The sequence below is a fragment of the Balaenoptera musculus genome, chromosome 20, assembly GCF_009873245.2.
Source record: "Balaenoptera musculus isolate JJ_BM4_2016_0621 chromosome 20, mBalMus1.pri.v3, whole genome shotgun sequence".
In the NCBI taxonomy this organism is placed as follows: Eukaryota; Metazoa; Chordata; class Mammalia; order Artiodactyla; family Balaenopteridae; genus Balaenoptera; species Balaenoptera musculus.
The window spans coordinates 874,425-900,644 of record NC_045804.1 but is presented as its reverse complement, the minus strand read 5'-3'; the positions used below and the strand labels follow the sequence as shown (position 1 = coordinate 900,644).

The window sequence follows — 26,220 nt, the reverse complement described above, 5'->3', positions numbered from 1 at the left end:
TGAAAGGGTGTTAGATTTTGTCACATGCTTTTTCTGCATCAATTGAGATGATCACGTGTTTCTTTTCCATCATTCTGTTAATGTGTACTATAATGATTGTTTCATTTGTCAAATTTTCCTTGCATTCCAGGAATATATCCCACTTTGTCATGGTGTATAATCCTTTTAATGTGCTGTTGAATTGTTTGCTAGTATTTTTTTCAGGGTTTTTTCATCAATATTCATCAGGAATATTGGTTTGTAGTTTTCTTTTCTTGTAGTGTCTTTGTCTGGCTTTGGTATCACGGTAATGCTGGCCTCATACCATGAATCTGGAAGTATTCCCTCCTCTTCAATTTTGGAAGAGTTTAAGGAGGATTGGTGTTAACTATTCTTTAAATGTTTGATAGAATTCACCAGTGAAGCTATCTGGTCCTAGGCTTTTCTTTGTTGGAAGGTTTTTGAATACTGCTTCAATCTCCTTACTAGTTATAGGTCTGTTCTAGAAATAGAAATAGATTTTCTATTTCTTCATGATTCAGTCTTGGTAGACTGTGTCTCTAGGAAATTATCCACTTCATCTAGGTTACCCAATGTGTTGGTTTACAACTGCTCATTGTACTCACTTATAATACTTTTTATTTCTGTAAAATCAGTTTAATATCTCTTCTTTCATGTCTGATTTCAGTTGTCTTTTTTTCCTAGTGGTTTCCATGATTTTCTCTAATGTTTTCCTATTTTGTTTTATTTCCTTTCTTCTACTAGCTTCAGAGTTTGTTCTTTTCTTAGTTCCTTAAGATGTAGATTTAGGTTGTTGATGTCAGATTTTTCTTTTTTAATGTAAGATTTTACAACTATAAATTCCCCTCATAGCACTGCTTTCACTGCATCCCATAAGTTTTGGTATGCTGTGTTTTCATTTGTCTCAAGATATTTTCTGATTTCCCTCTTCTTTTTTGACTTCTTGACTATGAGTGTGTTATTTAATTTCCACATATTTATGAATTTTCCAGTTTTACTATTGATTCCTAGTTTCCCTACATTTTGATCAGAAAAGATACTCTGTATGATTTCAATCTTTTAAAATATATTGAAACTGGTTTTGTGGACTATCAAATGGTTTTATCCTGGAGAATATTCCATGTGCACTTGAGAAAAATGTATTCTACTGCTGTTGGATGGAATGCTCTCTATATATCAGTTTGGTCAAATTGGTCTGCAGTGTTGTTCAAGTCCTCTGTTTCTTTATGATCTCCTGATTGTTCTAACCATCACTGAATGTGTGGTACTGAAGTTTTCTTACCACTATTGTAGAGCTATTTCTCCCTCCATTCTGTTGATGTTTGACTCATATATTTAAGACTTCTGATGTTTGGTGCATGTATGTTTATAACTGTTATATCTTCTTGGTCCACTGACCCTTTTATCATTATATAAGTTCATTCTTTGTCTCTTGTAACAGGTTATTACTTAATCTATTTCTTATAATACAAATCCACTCCTGCCCTCTTTTGGTTACTATTTGCATGGAATATCTTTTCCATCCTTTCACTTTCAACTTGGATGTGTCCTTAGAGCTAAAGTGAGTCCCTATGCTCAACATCACTAATTATTAGCATATAGTTGGATATCATTTTATTCAACTGCCTTTGTAATCCTATAAAAAATTAAAAGTGGAGTTATAAACCAGAATTACCATTCTACAGGTTTTTATATTTGCCAATGTATTTCTTTCTTTTTATTTCATGAGTCTAACTAGAATTTATCAATTTTATTTAACTTTAAAAAAAAACCAAAGTTTGCCTCCATTGACTTTATTGTTTTCCTTTATTGTTTCCTGTTGCATTGATTTCCACTCTTATCTATTTTATTTCCTTTATTCTGCTTACATTGGATTCACTCAGCTCTTATTCTTCCATCTTCCAAAGGGAGAAGCTGTGACCACTGATTTTGGATTTTTCTTCTTTTCTAACACAAGCATTAAAAACTAAATTTCCCTTCAAGCTGCATCTCATAAATTTTGATATGTTGTATTTTCTTTATCATTTGATTCAAAATTTCTATAAACCCTTGTGATTTCTTTCGTGACAAATAGGTTATTTAGAAGTCAGTTTTTTTAATTTATAAACGTTTGACGGTTTTTCTGGATGTACTATAATTGTTTCTTTCTTATTAAATTCCGATGAGATCAGAAAACATGCTCTGTGTGACGTCCATCCTTTGAGACCAACTGAATTTCTTTTACAACCCAGATATGACTTATCTGGATGAACATACCATGTGCACTTGAAGAATGTGTAATCTGCACTTATTGGATGGGGTATCTCTTAGATGTCAACTAGGTTGAGGTAGCTCAGAGTATTGTTCAAATCTTCTATATCCTTGCTGATTCTTTGGTCATGTTGCTCCATAATTCCTAAGAAAGGGATGTTAAAATCTGCAACAGTAGCTGCAGATTTGCCTATTTCTCTCTTTAGCTCTTGTTACTTTTTGCTACACGTATTTTTTTTAAAAACAGATCTTTATTGGAGTATAATTGCTTCACAATACTGTGTTAGTTTCTGTTGTACAACAAAGTGAATCAGCCATATGCATACATATATCCCCATAGCTCCTCCCTCTTGCATCTCCCTCCCACCCTCCCTATCCCACACTTCTAGGTCATTGCAAAGCACTGAGCTGATCTCCCTGTGCTATGCTGCGGCTTCCCACTAGCTAACTATTTTACATTTGGTAGTGTATATATGTCGATGCTGCTCTTACTTCGTCCCAGCTTCCCCCTCCCCCTGCCATGTCCTCATGTTCATTCTCTATGTCTATGTCTTTATTCCTGCCCTGTCACTAGGTTCATCAGTACCATTTTTTTTTTTAGATTCCATATATATGTGTTAGCATACGGTATTTGTTTGTCTCTTTCTGACTTACTTCACCCTGTATGACAGACTCTAGGTCCACCCACCTCACTACAAATAACTCAATTTCGTTTCTTTTTATGGCTGAGTAATATTCCATTATATATATGTGCCACATCTTCTTTATCCATTCATCTGTCAATGGACATTTAGGTTGCTTCCATGTCCTGGCTATTGTAAATAGTGCTGCAATGAACATTGTGGTACGTGTCTCTTTCTGAATTATGGTTTTCTCAAGATATAAGCCCAGTAGTGGGATTGCTGGGTCATATGATAGTTCTATTTTTAACGGAGCTGGAGGAATCAGGCTCCCCAACTTCAGACTATACTACAAAGCTACAGTAATCAAGACCGTATGGTACTAGCACAAAAACAGAAATACAGATCAATGGAACAGGATAGAAAGCCCAGAGATAAGCCCACTCACATGTGGGCACCTAATTTACGACAAAGAAGGTGAGAACATACAATGGAGAAAAGACAGTGTCTTCAATAAGTGGTGCTGGGAAAACTGGACAGCTACATGTAAAAGAATGAAATTAGAACACTACCTAACACCATACACAAAAATAAACTCAAAATGGATTAAAGACCTAAATATAAGACCAGATACTACAAAACTCTTAGAGGAAAACAAAGGAAAAGCATTCTTTGACATAAACCACAGCAAGATCTTTTTTGACCCACCTCCTAGAGTAATGGAAATAAAAATAAAAATAAACAAATGGAACCTAATAAAACTTCAAACCTTTTGCACAGCAAAGGAAACCATAAACAAGACGAAAAGACAACCCTCAGAATGGGAGAAAATATTTGCAAATGAAACAACAGACAAAGGATTAATCTCCAAAATATACAAGCAACTCATGGAGCTCAATATCAAAAAAACAAACAATCCAGTTAAAAAATGGGCGGAAAACCTAAATAGACATTTCACCAAGGAAGACATACAGACGGCCAAGAGGCACATGAAAAGATGCTCAACATCACTAATTATTAGAGAAATGCAAATCAAAACTACAATGAGGTATCACCTCACACTGGTCAGAATGGCCATCATCAAAAAATCTAGAAACAATAAATTCTGGAAAGGGTGTGGTGAAAAGGGAACCCTCCTGTACTGTTGGTAGGAATGTAAATTGATACAACCACTATGGAGAACAGTATGGAGGTTCCTTTGCTACATGTATTTGTGAAGCTCTATTATTTGATGCATACACACTTATAACTGTTATGTCATGCTTATGAATTGACCCCTATATCATTACAAAATGATTCTATTCATCTCTGGTAATTCTCCTTGTCTTAAAGTCTATTTTATCTGATATTTAATATGGCCATTCCAGCTTTCTTATGTTTGTTGTTCCCATTACACATCTCTTTACATCCTTTTAGTTTTAATTTACTTGTCCTTGTATGTAATGTATGTCTCTTACAGACAACACACAGTTTGTTCGTGCTTTTTTATCCAATCTAACAACTGCTGCCTTTAGATTAGAGTGTTGAGTCCATTTACATTTAACATAATCACTGATATGGTTCTATTTAGTCTGCCATTTTGCTATTGGTTTTACATTTGTCCCATCTTTCTTTGTTCCTGTTCTTTCTCCCCTACCTCCTTTGACTATTGTGTTCATTGTGTTCAGTGTTCATTGACTATTTCATTGTATTCCATTTTAATCCCTCTAGTTATATTTCTTTCTAGCTATATGCCTTTCTATTATGTTTTTAGTACTTGTTCGAGGTATGTGCTAGGCTAGCAGTCCCCAACCTTTTTGGCACCAGGGACCGGTTTTGTGGAGGGCAATTTTTCCATGGACAGCAGGGTGGAGGGGAATGGTTCAGGTGGTAATGTGACCAATGCGGAGCAGCAGATGAAGTTTCGCTCGCTTGTCCGCCACTCACCTCCTGCTGTGCGGCCCAGGTCCTAACAGGCTGCGGACCGTTACCAGTCCGTAGCCTGGGGGTTGGGGACCCCTGTGCTAGGCAATATCTAATATGCCTCCCAGTTACCCCCACATCCCTTGTGTAATGCCCTTTTCTTGAGTGTGGACTGAACCTAGTGACTTACTTCTAATAACCAGAATCTGGCAAAAGTGATGGATTATCACTTCGAAAACTACCTTACGAAAAGACTCTGGCTTCCATCTTGCTTACTTCCTCTGATGGAAGCCAGCTGCCTTACTGTGGGCTGTCCTACAGAGAAGTCCAGAAGCAAGTAACTGGATGAGGTCTCTGGATGACAGCCATAGAAGACTGAGGGCCCCAAACCAAGAGCCCACATATAACTGAATCCTATTAAACATATAAGTGAGAACAGAAATGGATTATTCCCTCAATTAAACCTTCAACTGAGACCACAGTCTCAGCCAATACTTTGATTTCAGCTTTATAAGAGAACCTGAGCCAGAAAACTCAGCTATGCTCATGAAATAAATGTTTGTTGTTTTAAGCTGCTAAGATTTGGAATAATTTGTTACACAGCAATAGATAACTAATAATGATTTGGGTACATGGAAGTGAGGTGCTGCCTAAAAATTCGCAACTGTCTTTTGAACCAGGTAGTGGTCAGAGTCTAGAAGGATTTTCAGTAGTGTGCCAGAGAAATACAAAATTGACTTTAACAGGCTGTTAGTAGAAATCTGGAATTTGAGGACATTGCCAGCAAGGGCTCAAAAGGAAGTGAGAAATCCTTTTTATACAGTGGTAGAAAGCCACACCATCATCTTCAATAACACGAAAAATAGAAAACATGCCTAATGAATTGGGTGAGTGCTATAGCTAAGTAGATTTCCAAGCAAAGTATGTCTTGCTGCTTACAGTAAAATGCAAGAGGAGAGTAATAAGTTAAGTGAAGGACAATTAAAGAAAAAGGAACTGGGGCTTCATGGTTTTAAAAATTCTTAGTCTCTCCAAAAGGCAAAATATGAGCAATTAAGAAATGGCACCCAAGCTAAGTTTGTGCACTGCCTAGAGATTAAGCCAACAGTATAAATCAAAAAACCTTTTGTTAAGATCAAAAAGATCAGGGCTTCCCTGGTGGCACAGTGGTTAAGAATCAGCCTGCCAATGCAGGGGGCATGGGTTCGAACCCTGGTCCAGGAAGATCCCACATGCCGCAGAGCAACTAAGCCCGTGCGCCACAACTACTGAGCCTGCACTCTACAGTCCACGAGCCACAACTACTGAAGACTGTGCACCTAGAGCCCGTGCTCCGCAACAAGAGAAGCCACCGCAACGAGAAGCCCGTGCACTGCAACGAAGAGTAGCCCCAGCTCGCCGCAACTAGAGAAAGCCCTCACGCAGCAACGAAGACCCAACGCAGCCAAAAATAAAATAAATAAATTTATTTTTAAAAAAAAAAGATCAAAAAGATCAAAGGTGGTACATCAGAGTACATTCACACATAAAGACCTTTAAAAAGATTAAGGGTGTGCATCTCAAACAACAGGGCTTCTGAAAAACTTAAGGACACTGTCCTTCAATCTTCTGAGAAGTAACCCAACCTAAAAAGAGATTAGTATATGTGGCTTTTGTCTAATGGAGTGAACACACATAGGATTCATAGGAGGTCTACAAAGGTTTTGAGAAAATTATATCAGCAAAATCACTGCCCTTGGACTGAAAGGGACAGAGTACAAAATGAAAAGGGATCATTGGACACCCAAAATTCTTCTGGAAGGAAGCAGACTAAGAAAACTACTCACCTGCAAACACAAACTACCCAACCGCAAACACATACTATTTTTCATGAAAAAGAAAGGATAACTCAGAAAATGGAATCAAAAACCTAGTGGGAGGAGCCAGGAGACATGGAGTATTATACCCAGATCTTGAGCCCTAATTAAGGAACTTCCAAAATTTGCCCAGCTGGATTTCAGAATTGCTATGGACTTCTTTGTACCTCCTATTATTCTCCTTTTTAGAAATGTCTATAGTAATTATTGTATGTTGGGCGTGTGGGGAGCAGCTAACTATTGGAATAGACATTTCTCCGGAGACACAAATGGCCAGTGAGCATGTGAAAAGATGCTCAGCATCATTAGTCGTGAGGAAAAATGTGAGTTAAAACCACAATGAGATACCACTAACATGCTCATTACAATGGCCAAAATCTAAAACACAGAAAATACCAAGAGTTGAGGATGTGAAGAAACTGGAACACTCACATTGCTAATGGGGATGTAAAATGGTACTATTTTGGAAAATGGTTTGATTCCCTAAAAAAGTTAAAAATACACTTACCACACAACCCACTGCTGGATATCTGCACAAAAGAAATGAAAAACACATGTCCAAACAAAAAAACGTATATGAATGTCCATAGCAGCATGATTCAGAATAATTAAAAACTGGTAACAATCCAAATATCTATTAACTAGTCAGTGGATAAACAAATGTAATATATTCATCAATGAAATACCATTCAGGAATAAAAAGGAATGAATTACTGACACATGCCACATGAACTTCAAAAACAATAACCAGATGCATAAGACTACATAATTCATGATTCCACTCATATGAAACTTCTAGAAAAGGCAAAACTATAGTGACAGAGAGCAGAGCATTGCTTGCCTGGGGCTTGGAGTAATTCCATATTATAAAGATATTAATTCTTCCCAAATTGATCTACAGACTCAATGCATTCTCAATCAAAATCTCAACAGGGGCATGTGTGTTTGTGTTATTAAAACTGGCAAGATAATTCTAGAATTTATATGGGAATGCAAAGGACCAAAAAGAGTCAAGGCAGTCTTAAAGAAGAAGAAACCTGGAGGGCATGCACTACACTACCAAAAATCAAGACTTATTTTAAAGCCACAGTAACTAAGGCAGTGTAGTATTAGTACACAGACAAAGAGACCATCGGAGGAGACAAGGGTCCAGAAACCCACACAAGTAAGACTTTCTGGTTTACAATAATGGTGTCAACTATAGTAGTGGGGAAAAATAGCTTTTTTAAATGATACTGGGTCAAATGGCTATCATTTATCCACAGGAGGGGTAGGGGGATGACCCCTACATCACTTCATACATAAGAATCAACTCCAGATATAGCACATATCCAAATGAGAAAGGTAAAATTAGGAAGCTTCTAGAAGGTATCCCCATGATATTGAGACAGGCAAGGTAAGAAATCTTAAACAGGACACACGCAAAAAAGAATATCAGAGATGACTGACTAAAAATAATATTATAATTAAATATTGTTCAACAGAACATACCAGTGAATGTGGGAGAAGACATTTGCCATATATGTATCAAAGAATTTGTTTCCAGAATATATAAAGAGTTGCAAAAAATCAATGGAGAAAAGACTGACAAACCATTTTTATCAAAATGGTAACAAACAGGAACTTCACAAAAGAAGATACCCAAATGGTCAACAAGCATAGAAAAGTGTGCTCAATATCATTAGTCATGAGGGAAAATGCAAATTAAAACTCACATCCACCAGCCTAGAATTGCTAAAGCTAAGAGAAACTGACCAACCAAGTACTGGTAAAGATGAGGAGCCACAGACTTTGAAAGTCTTACTGGTGGAAATGTAAATTGCTATAACCATTTTGGAAAACTCTTTGGCAGTATCTACCGTAATTACACTTCCAAGTCAACACAGTATACATATGTGCACTAAGACGTGTGAAAGAATGTTCACAGGATTATTTGTAATAGCTAAAAGCTGGGAAAGCCCCAAACATCCAACAATGGCAGAATGGACATAAAAATGTGATATATTCACACAGTAATAAAATAAAAAGAAAAATTCATTGCTAAATGCAACAACACGGATCAATCTCACTACATAATGTTGAACAGAAGAAGCTGGAAAAAAAGTGAAACCAAAAACTAATCTATGTTGATATAATGCAGAATAGTGGTCACCTTTTTATGAACCAAAAACTAATCTATGTTGATATAATGCAGAATAGTGGTCACCTTTTGCGGGGACGATAAATGATTGGGAGGGAGCGAGAGAGAGGTTTCTGGAGAGCTGGTCATGTTCTCTATCTTGATCTAAGCAAAGAAATGATCAACACAAAATGCAGAGCGCTGGCCTTTCAGGACAAGGGGGAGGAGGCACGGCCGAAGGTCTCCTGGAGTAGTGATGTGCTATCTCTTGGCTGGGTTAGCAGCGTAGGGATGTTTATTTTCTAACTGCTCTTTAAACTGTGCCTGTCATTTTCATACACTTTTTACATATATGCTATGCTTCACAGAGGTAAAACTTCTTAAGAGTAATACAACTACTGCCTTATAAATCAGAAAACTAAAATGAGAACTAACTTTAGATTTCACATCTTTGCATTCATCTGAGCAGCAAGTAATACTGTTACATACCATCTGCAGAATAGTTTTCTTACGGTATTGCTAAATATCAATGAAACATAAAAATAATTAGCAACAATTAATACCGCAGTAAAGTATCAAATAACACGGAAAGTAAGAAAATGAAAGTAACTTCCACGGATCCACAACATATTTATTTTAATATTTCAAAGGGAACTTTATTAGGAATAAAAAGAAAAACAGAACTAAATTTTAAATAAAAGAGAAGCTTGACAAAACCAAAAAATGACCAGAGATTCATAAACATTTTAAGACTTCATATTTTTCCCCATTTCCTACTTTAAAATAACACATTTGATTTTAAAATTAAAAACCAGCTTTAAAAGTCACTCATTTAAATCAACGTTTATATCTCTGGTTTAATAGTATCAACACTCGAGAGTATTTTAATTCCCTTTAAGTTTTACAACACACATAAGCTTACTGTCATCCTTTTTTGTTTAAAAGAACAATCAGAACTAAACTGTTCAATATTATGATCTCACAAAAAGAAACTTGCTTGTGAAACAAAGAGATACTTATTACAAAGCCCCACTCATTAAAAAATTTTAAAAAGGAAGAAGTGACTAAATTTGTCAAAAATCTGACTCAATGAAAAAAAAAAAGTCTAAAAGAAATGCAAGGCCATTATTTTCAAAGCTATTCCATCTCAGTTACAAATTGTTGTCACTAGGCCGTGCCTTGGTAAATACCTAAGAATGATATTTAATTAGCACATCACTGTTGAAAATTAATGAGCAGCTAAGTGGTCCCATGAGTGTGTGAAACATACTGTTCTATTGAGGACCCTAAGAAACAGTTTCCACCCCTTGTTTATGAAGCAGTCTTACCCCTAGAGCTCAAGGTTAAACGTCTACCTAACAAGTGTCCATTCTGGCAAAAAGACCAAGTTAATCCTATTTGTTCCTCACTAAACGTTCTCTCCAAACACAATGATGAAAAAGATTGACTTTTCTTTCATTAATTTCAGAAAAATGATTAATTTTTCTTTCTTCCAAAAAGACTTGTTGGGGAGAGGTCCTCTTAAACCTTAGACTGACCAACAGGAAGCTACTAGATACTGATCACGGGCGATCCTCACCAAAGAAGGGAGATACCCACGAAGTGCAGTAAGCACACAGCACAGGTCTCTCCCGGGGGCAGAGGCAGTTTAGATGCACCAACACTCACCTCCCACTTCCCACCTAGACAGCAGCTCTCCACCTGGCAGGAAGACCCAGGACTAGAACTCCAAGCCCCACTTGATAGCCCCTAATCACATATGGCTACTTGAACTAATTAAAACCCAAAATTCAATTCCTCAGCCACAGAAGCCACACTGCAAGTGCTCAGCAGTCACATGTGAATAGTGCCTGCGATACCGGACAGCACAGCTGCAGAACATTCCCACCACTGCGGGGTGTTCTATTATACTGCTGCAGAATATACGTAGCATACGTATGGAATGAAGATACGTAATGTACTACTGCAGAATGTATCTTTGCCTAATCAACAGGGCAATTCTTAAATAAAATGAATGTACTTCTTGTGAATAATATTTAAGGATGTTTTACTACGTGTAACCCTAACCATAATTATTTATGCCAATGGGCATAAAGAATCCCTAGGAAAGAAAGGTAATGATAAGCTCCCCCCCATAAATTCATCCAACAATTTAGAAGCAGGAGCTATTTATAGGGCAGTGCCATTTACATATAGAAATGGAGTTTAACAAATTTAAAAGATTCTATCTACTATAGTTGTTTGAGTATACAGACTAAAAATTAAATCAATATTTTTAAAGTGAAAAATGTTTTTTCACACAGATCAACATACTCAACCATAAGTACATTTTTTCATTATACTTGGTCACCATCTGCTGGCGATGTTCTTAAACTGCACCAGCACATGAAACGCGGGCTGTACTGGGAGACATTTTTAAAGGACACAGTCTCAGCTCTTCGCCACAATGCATTCCTGGAAAACCACATCATAAAGAGGCTCATTGTAAAGCAAATCATATTTTCCACAAGGGCAGGACTATAATTAGATTCTTCATGCCAAACTAAAATCTGGCATCAACCCATGGAAAGATCTCATTAAAGCAAGATGCAGAAATTATAGTCCTCTATACTCATTTAAAATAGGATAATTATTCTCCAAGTCCTTTCTTAAAGGTATGAACATATTTGTTATTTGAAGGACACAACATAAATCAAAAGATAAAACTTTAATTTATATAAAGTTAACCTAAATCTAATATGGTAAAAGTAGTATATAATAAATAATAATTCTGCTTGCATGCTCCTAGAATTCTTAAGCAATCTGGATGATGACCTTTATAAAGTGGCATCTGAGGAAATGTAAACAACTGCTGCCTTCTTTTTCAGCAGTGAAGTCCTCTAAAATAAGCAGCACTGTCTCTCCTCCACCGTGAAGCAGTGTTTAAAGGTCTGCATTGATTCCACATCTCTCCTCTTTGCTTTCTCCTAACTCATAACTCTTAACCAAAGTTTCCAGTAGAAATAATAAGGGGTATTACATCATTCTTTTTCATCTTCCCCTACCCAGAACCTAACTACACTCTGGTGATAAGCTACCAGACCACATCATACTTGACTGAAAAGTTATAAAAATAATTACAAGCCATTAAAAAGAAGCTTCAAAACATTTTTCACAGTACAGGAGGACAAGAATAAAACCTATTATCTTTGTGTCTGTCTTTGTGATAATGCACAGAAAAAAGCACACAGAGATGACAAGAACTGAAGTCTAATATCACTTAGGCAGCTTCTAACACACGCTGTGATAAAATGTTTAAAAAACAGGGCCAGCCACACTGTGTTCCCTCTATCCTGGAAAAGGGGGCTTGCTGAGTTATCTAAATAAAGACTGATTCAAAGCCTCTTTTATTTTATTTTTACTTTATTTATATTTTTATTTCTTTGGCCGCGCTGTGTGGCTTTCGAGATCTTAGTTTCCTGACCAGGGATTGAACCCGGGGCCCTGGCAGTGGACGCACTGAGTCCTAACCACCGGACCACCAAGGAACTCCCAAAAGCCTCTTCTAAAATACTATTACCTCTCTTTATTCTGAGAGTGTGCAGGATTCATACTTACAATCAGAACTTTTCTGCATAGCCATTAATTTCTTTCTCTCAGGAACACAGAATGACTTTTAGGAACTGAAAATAATTAATGACCAATGGATCTTAAGACAATACCCTTTGGGAAGATTAGATAACGAGAGAAGCAAAAGAGCAGTCACTCTAACAAGCAAGCCCCTGTGTGGCCTGTTAAAGTAACCATCCCCGCACCACTGATGATGGCGTTAGCAACAGCCAGCACTTTGACAGGTCCCGTGTCAGAGGCTCGACGTGCAGTATTCACTTCACCCACACGACTCTGACGTTAGTACTACCCCCATCTCCATCTTACAGGTGACGAAACTGGGGTTTAGAGAAAGTAAGTAACTTGCCTGAGGACACATGGTTGCCAAGTGTCAGAAGTGATATTTGAGCAAAGGCAAACTGCCTCATTTCAACTCAACCTAGAAATAACCAAGAACAAAGGTATAGTCGCCCAAGATTGCTAACACAGCTCAAGTGGAGAAAAAATGGATTATAGTGAAGTTTCCATATTTGCTGCATAAAGTACTCATGCCTACATGGAACACCAGAAAGAATATGGGGTCTGGAATCACAAAGACCTAGATTCCAACACTGAATCCATCACTGGGAAAGTTTATTGACCTTACTGAAGCTGTTACCTCATCAATAAATACAAAGGGCAATTTTGCCAACCTCACAGAATTACAGAGAGGATGAAATCAGATAACTTACAGAAGATTTCTAGAAGAGTATTTAGCATACAGTAGGTGCTCCATAAACATACAACTTGCCTCACTTGGTTCCTATTTTAACGAACCAGAAATACAAGTGAAATCCACAAACACTGAGATTATTTATTGGGAAAATTTCATTCTTATGTTTAAATCTGTATATTTGCTATATATGGTTAGATTTATTAATGTGCATCACTATTGTAAATAGTGTGTATGCCCAAGCATTTTAATAGGATAGTATTTTGGAACGCAACTTGACACTATCAAAAAAGTATGATTATTAAAAATAACAGAGACACGTGTCCAAAAAGTTTTGAACTTTTCACACCAGATTACTCCCACTCCCTAAAGGTAAAACAGTTTCGTACGTGGCACCCAGAAATATTCCATGCAGGCGTACCCATACGTATCCATAAATCCTCTTTAAAATACATACACACACACACACACACACACACACACACACGAATGGAAGCTTACTACACTTTCATGTACTTCTTTTGAACTTTATAAACCTTAGAGATCATTCCACACTAGCCCATATATTTTTGTTACCATTGCACAAGACGCGGAACCTACAACTAATCCCACCAACAGCTCGCCCATTAAATGTTTTCCTGTGCTCAGCCACGGCATCAGTAATAGCCCCCACACACACAGGCGCATGACGATACATGGACCAGAATGCCAACTAAGGCGTTCTCTATAACACTGAAGAATCAAAAGCAACGAGACGGGTAAGGTACAGTAAACCTACGCTACGGATTATTACCTGTGATGAAAAAGATTACACAGGTTACATGACACAGGATTAAGACACAGTTAAGTGGCAAAAGAACACTACATGTAGTACAAGCCAACTTATCATTTTTAATTACATACGTGTGGGTATGTGTGTACTATGGAATGATACACACCAAACTGTTGATGCCAACTACCTCTCGTGAGGGAAGCGAAGTAAGAACATGGAGAGAAGGGCTCTTTTTACTCTTCATAGTTCTACATTGAGACTTTTACAAAGAGCATGTACCATACACAGACTGTATAATTTTCTAAAATGAGGATAAAAACTATATCAGTCATCTACTGCTGCATAACCAATTACCACAGACGTAACAGCTTTAAACAACACATACATTTTCTCATAGTTTCTGTGGGTCAGAAGTGCAGGTGCAGCCGAGCTGAGTCCTCTGCTTAAGGCCACACAAGGCTGCTGCAATCAGGGTTTCCCCAGAGCTGGGTTCTCATCTGGAGACTCAATGAGGGAAGAATCTGCTTCCCCACTGTCACGGTTGTCAGCAGCTTCCGTTCCTTCTGGGTTTGGGATTCACGGCAGCCTGCTTCTTCAAGCCAGCAAGGAAAAGACAGCAAGCCTCTAGAGCCAGTCTGCCAGCAGGGCAGAGTCCTATGTATCGCAATGTATTCATGGAAGTGACAGCCCATCACCACTGCCATATTCTATTGGCTAGAAGCCACTCACAGGTCCTGCCCACACTCAAGGAGGAGGGACTGTACAAGGCTGTCAACACCCAGAGCAGGATCTCGGGGCCCCCTGAAACTCTGTGTACCACAAAGACAGTTAGGATCTTTACCGTCTCTCAATGGTAAGCACCTGAAAGATGACCGGGAAGTACTTTACATGGATATATCTCACGGTTGTCTAAGTGAAATTAACCAAACTGCACAGGGAGGAGATCTATGTCTACGGTCTCATTAGTAACATTTTGTAAAACCATGCTCCAAATTCAAATATAATTCAAGTATTTCATTGTCAAGAAAAGCAGCAGCTATTTGACATTAAATCCAATAAAATATCTCTAATAAAATGGCAAGGCAATTTGGAAAGTGGTTTTTCTAAAATAAACCATGGGTAATAACATAAGCTTACACCAAGAACTATGAAAAAGGAAAGCAAAGGATAAAACCAGGACAGGACTAGTTATGTGTTGAAACTGTCTGAAGTGAAATGCTAAGTTTACTAGTGTGCCATGTGTATTTGGTGGAAAAAAGCATGATGATAAGCCTGATAGAATATGTCCTCATAATACTTCTAATGTGTCTAGAATGAGGCTACATGCCATATCCTACAGGAAGAATAAAGGTAAAGGAAAGGTGCCATCTCTATTGAATAGGGAGTCCTAACAAAGAGGCTTCAAAAGGACTCTGCATCTTTAATAATATAAAAAGGCTAGGACACAAACAGCATAATCTAAAATGCCATTAGAAATACTTCACATACAAAAAGGTCTAAGTAAAGCAGGATTTTATAAAGTGATCAAAAAAGAAACACTAAGGGGGAAAATCTTTTAAGATTAAAGGGGACGTTCAAAGGACAAGTTGAAGTGGTTGTAACATTTATGAGGCAGCCTTAAACTTCAGTTCTAAGTAACAATCAATTATTCACTACAGAAACATACATGTGTCAAATATTATAAGCCTCTTAAACTTTTTAAACAATGTCTTGCAGAACGGAGGAGATGTATTAGGTCAACACGAGCAGATTCTAACTTTTTCAGCAGCACAGTATGACCACTCAGAGCAAAGGAACAACTTCAGAAAAAAATATGAAGACAGACCATCAATAGATTCCACCACCACTACTGATCTGATCTCACACATTTTGTATTTGGTCTTAAATCAATTGTATTGCCTTTAGATGAAGTAAATGTTAGTTTTATTTTTAAGTGCCTTCATGTACGTAAAATTACAAATATCTGTTAATTAATGTATGTGCAAATTCAAATTTTTAAATAGATCAAGTTAAATTAAGAGAAGCATGTAAGTAAAGATACCCCTGAGTTTTGTTTTTGCAGCCCTACTTGGCCTTGGCCTTAGTGAAATTCTAGCACTCGACTAGAAAGAGACTTGCCTTTTCCAGTTGCTTCATTGTCTTTACTAATTGCATTGTTAAAAATATAAAAAGGTTAGGACACAAACAGGGCATCTCTGTAGCCTATAACCATACATCTCTTAACTTCTTACAAAATTTATCCTTCCCTCAACTTTTTCTAACAGTACTTTTTGCAAATCCTTGTGAGTCATTCTCTCTGCCACAATATGCCTGTCTCAGAGGGGTTGTGTCCAGAATAAATTCAATGTGTGGCAGTGCCTAACAGCCCATTCACTGACTCGTGTACGCACTCACCAAAAACTAAGACTCATGCCGTTTGTCACAGGTGCCCGCCCAGGGCCAGGCACTGGAAATACCGTGCAGACAGGAAGAACACTGTCCCTGCCACAGTCTCTGTAAAGAGACCACAATCTCCTTACACCCCCGCTTACTGCTACAAGGCTAACAAAAATTCCACAGTCACACCTCTTCTGCTTCTGAATCTCCTAGGAAGGCAAAAATTAGTATTTAACACCACCTGCTATGGACTCATCTATTCATTCCTTTTCACTCTTCCGAAACATGTCCTTAATTATACCACCTCTTCCTGTTCCATATTAATTTGTTTCCCCTTTCTAATAAAAAAATTTCATATGGACTGGATCTCTTGCTTTATGTTCACCTGTTCTTTTCCACCATAATACCTGAGGTCTGAAAAACATAACCAGACTATATCAACTATGAAGACATTGCAAATTATTAATAAGATTTCTGTATCTTTCAAGGAATAAACTAAAGAAAATTATAGCAGAAAAGAGAGATTACATTGTTAACCTAATCAAATTCCAAAAATTAAAATTACCAAGAGAATGGTGAGGAGTGACGTATGAATTGACACTGTCCAATATTTTAACATTTCAGGGAACAGTGCCAAAGGTAAAACTCAAAATCTGATAAAAGTCCAATTTAAATCTATCCGTCCTAAAGGCCAAAAGTTATACTAGAGCAACAATTGTTTTATTGTGTACTTAAAAAACTCAGAAGTTCACTTTTATTTGTTCTAAAAATCCTATTTAAGCTTAGTACTCTAGTAAGAAAGCACAGTTTAATAGGGTTTATGTTTGCATTCATTATTTTATTAAATCAAAACGAATACTGTTCAATGAGGGGGAAAGGAGAAAAATTCAAGCATAAGCTTCAAGATGGATATGGAGGATGTTATATTTGGTTGAAGTCAGTGAAATGTTCTTAATTCATGCTTGTCATAAAGGAAAACAGAGAATTGTGTCATTTAAAGATTTTCAGGCACCACTTTCCAAGCAATGGAATAGATAAAAATATTTAACATATATCCAAAAAGCAGCTAAAAACATAATATAATCTTGAATATACAATAAATGGAAAAGCAAAACTGTTATTTTACCTATACAACATGCCTTCATAGCCCTCAACTTCACAGCAAAAATATAAAGTAAACCAACTACTTACCATTAAAAAAAAACATGGAAAAATGGCATGTATTAACCAGTTCCAAAGACAGGCTAAATAATGAAACACACTTGAAACCCCAAGTTCATGGCGTACCTGTGGACATGGGTCGGCGACTGTACCAAAGAGCAATCTTCTCCAGAAGAAAGCGTCCGTGATTCGCTGAATCTGCGCTCACCGTTCCCCAGCTCACCCATCACCCAGTCTGGTAATCCTTCTGGGCTGGACCCTTTGGCTTGTGCTGGATTTGGTTCATCAAAATAGATGGACTGATTTTTAAAAATTAGAAAAATTATTCTTTCAAAATGTACTATATGAGATAATCAGTTAAGATTTCCATCAAGTTTAGTGACAACCTTTCAAATACTCAAATTCAATTACATAAAAATATATAAAAATGTATCATTCAATGAAATATTAAAATACATAAAATGGATAACTTATTTACATTTTAGTTGTGCTGTATAAGAAATCTGATAAATGATAAAATTACATGACAGATACATCTAATAATAATGATTTATATTACAAAAGGAATATTAGCTGTATGAAAAGATAAGTGAAAAGTTCTTTTTAAATCTTGTGCTCTCCTATTTCTTTCTGTGATCATTAACTACTCTGCACACACACACACACACACACACACACACACACACACATCAGTAGGCAGAGAAACCAAAATCAATAAAAATCAGAAATAAAAATTAGGAATCTCTTCATCTAGGAACAACAGACTTGAATACCTAGAATTTAGTTGCCACAAGCTAGCTGAAAAATCCAAGACAGGTCTCTAGGCCTTTACATGATTAACATTTGTAAAATAAAGCCCTTTCCTACAATTCCATAAAATGAGTGTGAAAGGGAAAGCATGATACAATACACTCATATTTCAACATCTGAATCTGTTTCAGAAAATGTTCTACCTTCGGTCATTAAGAATAGATGGACCGGGACTTCCCTGGTGGCGCAGTGGTTAAGAATCCGCCTGCCAATACAGGGGACACAGGTTCGAGCCCTGGTCCGGGAAGACCCCACATGCCGCGGAGCAACTAAGCCCGTGTGCCACAACTACTGAGCCTGCGCTCTAGAGCCCGCGAGCCACAACTACTGAGCCCGCGTGCCACAACTACTAAAGCCCGTGCACCTACAGCCCATGCTCTGCAACAAAAGAAGCCACCACAATGAGAAGCCCGCACACCGCAACGAAGAGTAGCCCCTGCTCGCTCCAACTAGAGAAAGCCCACGCGCAGCAACGAAGACCCAACACAGCCAAAAATAAATAAATAAATTTTAAAAAAAACTTTAAAAAGTCATTCAATCCAACCTCTCATTACATTAAATAATACATATAGAAAAGCTTAATAAACTAGAATTTACTGACATCCATAAATTATTACATAATCCAGTGAAAATTAGTGGGAAATTAAGGCTCAATATTTAAAAATTCATTTTAATTTTTTTAGAAATATTGTAGAATACTGCAGGATGACTAAATCAATTAAGTATGGTTCCATTAGAGCTCAATATCTGATTTCCATTCAAGGTGGGAAAAAACTGAATCAGGGAGCAAAAAACTAGTTTTAGCTAACATATTATCTAGGACTTGTAACTTAATAATATGACCATTCCCAAATGGGACGATAAATTGACACTTCTAGAGGAACAAACTAACGCATCTTTTGGTCAAAGACACCTACCATGTACGAAGGTAAAGTCTTCAGCGTCCCTGGCTCAGGGCGGTGGGTGAAAGGACCCTCGAGAGCCCCTCGCCTGAGCATGTGCAGTAAGAGCTTTGCGTACAGATTCCGATTCCTCCTGCCTGTGACTCCCGCTCCTGTTCCTGAAGGCTCACACAGTTTTCTAATCCAAAGTGCACACCTCTGCCGCTCTAGAAATACACAGGGGCTGTTAGAGACTTGAGTTCTCAGAAAATAAAACATTACATTAAAGACCCATAAAACATCCGCTCTAGCCTGCAGCAGGGGTTGGCGGACAGCGAATACTTTAGGTTTTGCAGCCGTATGACATCTTCCCAACTCTGCCGCTGCAGCATGAAAGCAGCCACACACCATTCACACCACACGTCACCGAATGGTTATGGCTGTTTTCTAATAAAACTTTACAAAAAAGGCAGCAGACTGGATGTGGCCCAGGGGCTACAGTTTGCCAACCCCTGGTCTAGAGTTTAACTTTATCAATTAACTAGTAATAAGATCTCAGGATTGCTACCAAATAAATCTCTGAGACAAAAATGTTGCTGTAAAACCATCTCTAAAATAATTTTAGTTGTGTTGAAAACTCTTTCTGTAATTCTCATTATACAAACCAAGAGAAAGAGAACGCAACCTTATTTAGCATTTTAAACCTAATCTAAAATTGAATCTCAAATGTTTTATTTATTAAAACTGGTAATCTTCAGGGATTTGTGGATGATTTATTTAGGAATTTCTTTTAACCTCTCTAAAAATAACTGAGGGTTACATATTTACATGTAATTTTGAAAAATAATTATCCCTTTAAAAGCTACCTTAAAAATGTAGCACAGTTTAATCCACATATAATGACCTATTGACTATCTTATCTTACCTCAACACAGAATTGTTTTTAGGTCTCAGGAAAACCATTTTGACATTAATCTTTTATCAGTCTAACTCAATTTGAAGATTATATATCTAACACAAATCACAAATCTGCTTCAATCTCTTAGTTTCTAAAGGTCATATTCATTTATTGTTTTACCTACAAAAATCCCTGGGCAGATTTACCACTTTGCTCATGCTGGATTTATCACTACAGGTATGAAAGGTAGTCTCTAAATAACTTTTGTATTTTTAGCTTTGAAAATTATATAGTCACGAAACAAACTTCTTGAAATATCAGACATACTTTGGGCAAAAAGAAAATACAAACTAAAACTGATAAACTTAAGCAAACAGTTTGTCAAACTATGTATTTTTATATGCCCTGCAGCAAACTGAAATCCATATAATAGTTGATGAATAGATCTTAGTACAACAACTTGGCTAATGAAAAAAATTAATTCCTCTATTTAAAATAATGGGGAACACCATTATCAAAAGTAGAATGTAACTATAATGAAATTTAAGTTATTATGAATGTTCAGGTTCTTGACTGGGATGTGAGTTTCTGAGCATTCACTATGAATTAATTACATAAAAGAGGGTCAGGGATGTACCAATACATACTGACAATGAGTCATGAACCAAAGATTACAATTAATCCAATTCTATGTACCCCAAATCCTTTTTTAAAAGAAGATGAGGGACTTCCCTGGTGGCGCAGTGGTTAAGAATCCGCCTGCCAATGCAGGGGACACGGGTTCGAGCCCTGGTCTGGGAAGATCCCACATGCCACGGAGCAACTAAGCCCGTGCGCCACAACTACTGAGCCTGTGCTCTAGAGCCCACGAGTCACAACTACTGAAGCCCACGCACCTAGCGCCCGTGCTCCGCAACCAGAGAAGCCACCGCAATGAGAAGTCACCCCAAGAAGCCCACGCACCACAAGGAAGAGTAGCTCCCACTCACCCCAACTACAGAAAGCCCACGTGCAGCAAAACGACCCAATGCAGCCAAAAATAAATTAATTATTTTTTAAAATTGATACTGCATCTTAAAAAAAAAAAAAAGAAGATGAAATATGAGGATAGTTTGAAGTACATTTATAATGAGAGATTTTAATATACATTTATTCTAATCAGCAGATCTAAGACAAGAAGGAAGAAAAGGCAGTGAGTATCAGAAGAGGACACGGTATAGAAATATCATTAAATACTAATTCAACTAATCATGAATGAGCCACGGGACAGGAAATGTTCATTTTAAGAAAAGCAGAGGAAGAAAGAAGAGGTTACCATCCAACAAGGCAAGAGAAGAAGGCAGAGGAAGAGGCGTGAAGGGAAGACCACGCCAAGCCACCCTCGACTCGGACAGGCTGCAGGCCCTGTCTGGTACGACGGGTGACCACAGAATGCGTTAACTCATACACTACGCTCCCTTTTCCCAACGCAGCTCCCTGGAATAAAGATCTAATATTGAGCTGGCTCCTCATGTTGAATATGAAGTTGACTCAGATACCTCACAGAAACAGGGAACTTGGACAGCACTGGGGTAAAAGCCAGTCTCCTGGTCCCACTCCGAACCCTCCTCGCAAAAGCTCCCAAATCAGATTTACCTTTACGGCCAGCCTTGCGCCTACTATGACTCAGAGAATCTTCCTCGCTCCTCAAACTCTCTTCAACTGCTCTCTGATAAACCTTAAATTACCTGAACATCTTTTACTTGAGACAAAGACTCACAGAGGAGAACAGGTTAGGAATTGCAGACAAGCTGGCAACAAAAACTCATTCACACTTGATTTTATTCAGTCAACCAATGAGCATGTAAGACGAACAGCTTCTTTTCTGCTTTGATAAACAAAAGGGTCAGAGACAGGTGGACAGCAGGCTCCTGAAACAGGAACCATCTTCATGGTAGGAGGAAAAAGACGCAGGAAAAAACAGTTTCAGCTAACTTTAAAGACCCATGCAATTTAAGCTCATGACGTGTGAGAAGTGGTCTCACAGTAATAATACCTTTCCACAGTTCAGTAGGACATCATGACTAAATTTGTTTACCCTCCAACAGCTCAAGGTAAACAATCCTTTATCAGCTTAAGATGAAAACTGTTATTAAATGAATCTACTTTTCATTTTGAACGTTCATGGATTCGACTAAATAATACAAAGAAAAAAATTAATTTTAAGAACGTAATTTTCAAACATAATCTTACCTGACCTATGGGGTAATTTTAGAACAAAGGGCTTCATATCTACCACAAAGTGATCAAATTCCGCATCCAGCTTCTCCCATTTTTCTTCTTCACTTCCCATTTCCATAATGCAGCCTGTAAAAGATTTAAAATTAAAATATTAAGATCTGTATGCTGAAAACTACAGAACTCATGAAACAGATCAAAGGAAACTCAGTAGTATTAAATACCCCCAAATTGATCTATAGATTTAATGCAATTCCAATCAAAATCCCAGCAGTATTCTTTGTAGATATACACAAGCTGATTCTAAAATTTACGTGGAAAGTTAAAGGAATTAGAATAGCAGAAACAATTCTGAAAAAGAAGAACAAGTTTGGAAGACTCACATTACCTGATTTAAGATGCACTATAAAACTACAGTAGTCAAGACAATGTGGTATTGGTGAAAGGATAAGACACACAGACCAATGGAACAAACTAGAGAGTCCAGAAATTGACCAACACAAATGTGGACAACTGACCCTCGACAAAGGTACAATTCATGGAGAAATGATAGTTTTTACAACAAATGATGCTGTAACTATTGGGGATCCATATGCATAAATAAATTTAAACAAACAACCTCACTCTGTATACAAAAATTAACTCAAAATAAATAACAGACCTAAGTGTAAAATGTAAAACTATAAAACTCTTAGAAGAAAACATAGACGAAAGTCTTCATGACTTGGGGTTAGTCAAGGATTTCTTAGACATAACACTAAAAGCACTACCTGTAAAAGAAAAAATTGATATTGGACTGTATCAAAATGAAAAATTTCTGTTCTGCAAAGAACTCTTTCCAGGAGTTGAAAAGATAAGCTACAGCCTGGGAGAAAATACTGCAAATCATTTACCTCAGAAAGGACCTATATCAAGAATACATAAGTAACTTTTAAAACTAAACCATAAGAAAACGAACAACCCAATAAAAGTAATCAGCAAAAAAAAGTAGTTCCTTTACCAAAGAAGATATACAGTTGAGAAGTAAGCACGTGAAAAAGATGCTTCACATCATTAGTCATTAGAGAAATGCACATTAAAACCACAGTGAGATATCACTACCTGCCTGTTAGGACAGCTGAAATTAAAAAGGCAAACGCCAGCAAAGCTGCTGCGGGCGCAGAACGAGAGGGCTTCTCACGCGCTGCTGGGGGGAACACAACGCGGTGCAGCCGCTCCGGAGGACAGGCTAGCCACTGCCCACCCGGGCACACATACCCCTAGCGGGGGAGCCAGAAACCCCCTCTTGGGCATTTATTCAGGAGAAGCAAAATCTCTATTCGCACAGAAACCCGGATGTAATGTTTCTAGCAGCTTTCTTCTTCTGTAGCCACCAAACCCTGGAAACACCCACGTGTCCCTCCCCCGGGAAATGGATAAACCGCCGTGGCCTCGCCACACAACGAAACAGCGCTCGGGCAGAGGGAGGAAGGAAGCGCCCACGGGCCCCGCCACAGGGGGGAGCGTCCACGCGCGACGACGCGATGCGCAAGGCGCCGTTCCCGGAGGGCCGCGTGCCGGACGGCGACACCCGCTCGTACGGCATCCCCGAAAAGGCAAAAGCCGCAGGCACACGGAACAGCTCGGCGGCGCTCTGGGTTAGCACTGGGGCGCACGGAGGGCACACGGGGCGCTGCGATCGTCCCGCGCGCCTTCTGCGCCCGAGGTCATCAAAACCCATTCTGAGTCTGTGTAAAACTTCATCACACTGCACGCCAAGAAAGCGATTTTAAGCGTACGTAAATGTAAAATGTTTAACTTCCACCAAAAAACGTAAAATACTGGTCCTCGTACTTCTTCCTAATCAGGAAGAAAACCACTTAACATGAAGGGGGTGGACCCCCAAACTCAGGCACAGAGCTTCTGACAAAATGTCTTCCGTTAAAAATATACCCAACAGCCCACATGTTCCTCTCAGGTTCGAAATGCCTTGGTAAGGATGCGCACCATCTCCACGCCATGCACGGTCCCCAAGCTGTCATGTGTCCGGTTTACAAACCACATGTTTGGGGAAAGGCTCCGGTGTGCCCCGTCGGCGGCCCTGCTCCACAGACGCCCTCCCTCTGCTCAGCGGGCCCCTAACGTTCCCCGGGGCGCCCACCTCAACACCAGCAGCCCCTGCGCGGACGGCTCTGTCCCCGGCCCCTGTGCGTCCGCCCGCCGGCCGTCCCTCGCAGCCCGCGGCTCCCTCGGGGACCGGCGCGCCCCGCCGGGGGTCTTCCCCCCGCTCCGGCGGGCACCGCCCCCAGCCACGGCTCTCGCAAGCCCGCCCCCAACGCCCCTCTCATGAGGCCCCCGCCGGCGGACCGGACGCAGCGCTCCCCCCGCATCGCTGCCGCCCAACAAAATCCCCTCCGGCCGATCGGGCTCGTTTCCTCCCTATTCCGCACGGCAGCGACCGCTCGACACCGTCCTTCGCTCCTCAGCTGAAGGTCTGCTGGAGGAAACGGGCACCGCCCTGAGGTCCCACCGGAATCCTCCGTTTTCTCCCATTTCGCCCTCCGCAAGGCAGCCCTGAAACTTTTACCAGCCCTCTCCAAGCCCCTAAGCCGTTCCAGCTCCCCTGACCCTCCACGTGGGAAGCTCACCTCCTCCTGGGAGGAACAAGGCCTGCTCTTCCCTCCACCTCCCAACTCGCCTCCTCGGGAGCACATCCTCACGTGCTCGGCCCCGCGTCGGAAGCGCTGAGCGTCCGCCCTGCCGCCCAGACCTCCATCGCTGTCAGGGGCCTCGTCGCTGTTTCACACCGACTCCTTCCCCTCCGCCGTCCCCATTCGCTAAGCCCCGTGAGCCAACACAGCAACAAACGCTCCGAAATGTCTCAGAACCTGCCCGTGGGCCTCTTCTCACCGCCGCCCTCTCAGAGCAAGCCCTCCCCACCGCCGAGGCACCCGAACTCTCCCTGCTGCAGACCTCACTGGCACCAGAGATGTCCCAAGTACAAAGCTCCGCTCATCACTTCCTGTCTCCACCGCCCACTGCCACGGGACAGGATCCAAACCCGAAGTTAGGCCTGCCAGGGCCTTTGCCTTCTGAGCTCCCTACACACACGCGCACAGATGACCATGCCCCACCGGTGAACTCCCTGCCTTTCTACAAACACTCCAAGCCCTTCCTTACAGGATCACACAGGCGGTCCCCCTGCATGGAGACATCAGCAAATGCAGCTCAGACATCACTTCAGAGTAGAGCTTGCCCCACACATCCCAGACTCATCTCTCCATCTCAGTGTGTACTGCTCACATCTGCGCCACGGCATTCATCACGCTGTTACCTTTTTCTTACACATCTGTGTACTATTCACAGGTCTGCCACCATCTGTGAGATGCTCCTGAAAGGCAGGGACCGTGACTGACACATCTTAGTAGGTACCCAGCACATTCCACGGCACATAATAGAAGCTGAAGAATCGACTGGTAAATAAAAGCTAACTAAAGGGATTAATGTCCTACTTTTACATGACTAATACAGGCAAACCTCAGAAATATTGCAGGTTCAGTTCCAGACCACGGCAATGAAGCAAATATCGCAATAAAGCGAGTCACACGAATACTGTGCTTTCCCAGTGCACATAAAAGGTATGTTTATGCTATACTGTAGTCTATTAAGTGTTCAATAGCATTATGCTAAAAAAATGTACATACCTACCTTAATTAAAAATTACTTTATTACTAAAATAAAAGTTATCCATCATCTGAGCCTTCAGCAATTCATAATCTTTTTGGGGGTGGAGGGTTTGAAATATTGCGAGAATTACCAAAATGTGACCCAGAGACACAAAATGAGCAAACGCTGTTGGAACATGGCACTGGTAAACTTGCTCAAGGCAGGGCTGCCACAAACCTTCAATCTGTAAAAAACGCAAAAGCGTAATAAAGCAAAGCGCAATAAAACAAGGTATGCCTGTGGTTGTTTTTTTTTTAAAAAAAAAATTATGTTCTGAGTACCAAATAGGTCCTCTAGAATAGAAATACTATTGCCCTTAATTCTATTTACCAAAACTGGTCGTTGTACCTTCT

The 26,220-nt window shown here is 39.4% G+C and overlaps 1 protein-coding gene across 1 annotated transcript in view; it reads right to left on the bottom strand.

The window, feature by feature from the left end:
* CEP112 (centrosomal protein 112) overlaps nucleotides 1-25,123 on the bottom strand; it is a 437,864-nt gene extending 412,741 nt beyond the window's left edge. The window contains exons 1-4 of the mRNA XM_036835732.1: nucleotides 24,790-25,123; nucleotides 22,178-22,291; nucleotides 19,084-19,274; nucleotides 17,483-17,655 (exon numbers count right to left, since the gene is read on the bottom strand). Coding sequence (XP_036691627.1) covers nucleotides 17,483-17,655; nucleotides 19,084-19,274; nucleotides 22,178-22,283 — 470 coding nt within the window. The 5' untranslated portion in view covers nucleotides 22,284-22,291; nucleotides 24,790-25,123. The remainder of the gene's footprint in view (nucleotides 1-17,482; nucleotides 17,656-19,083; nucleotides 19,275-22,177; nucleotides 22,292-24,789) is intronic.
* Nucleotides 25,124-26,220: the final 1,097 nt, after the last annotated feature.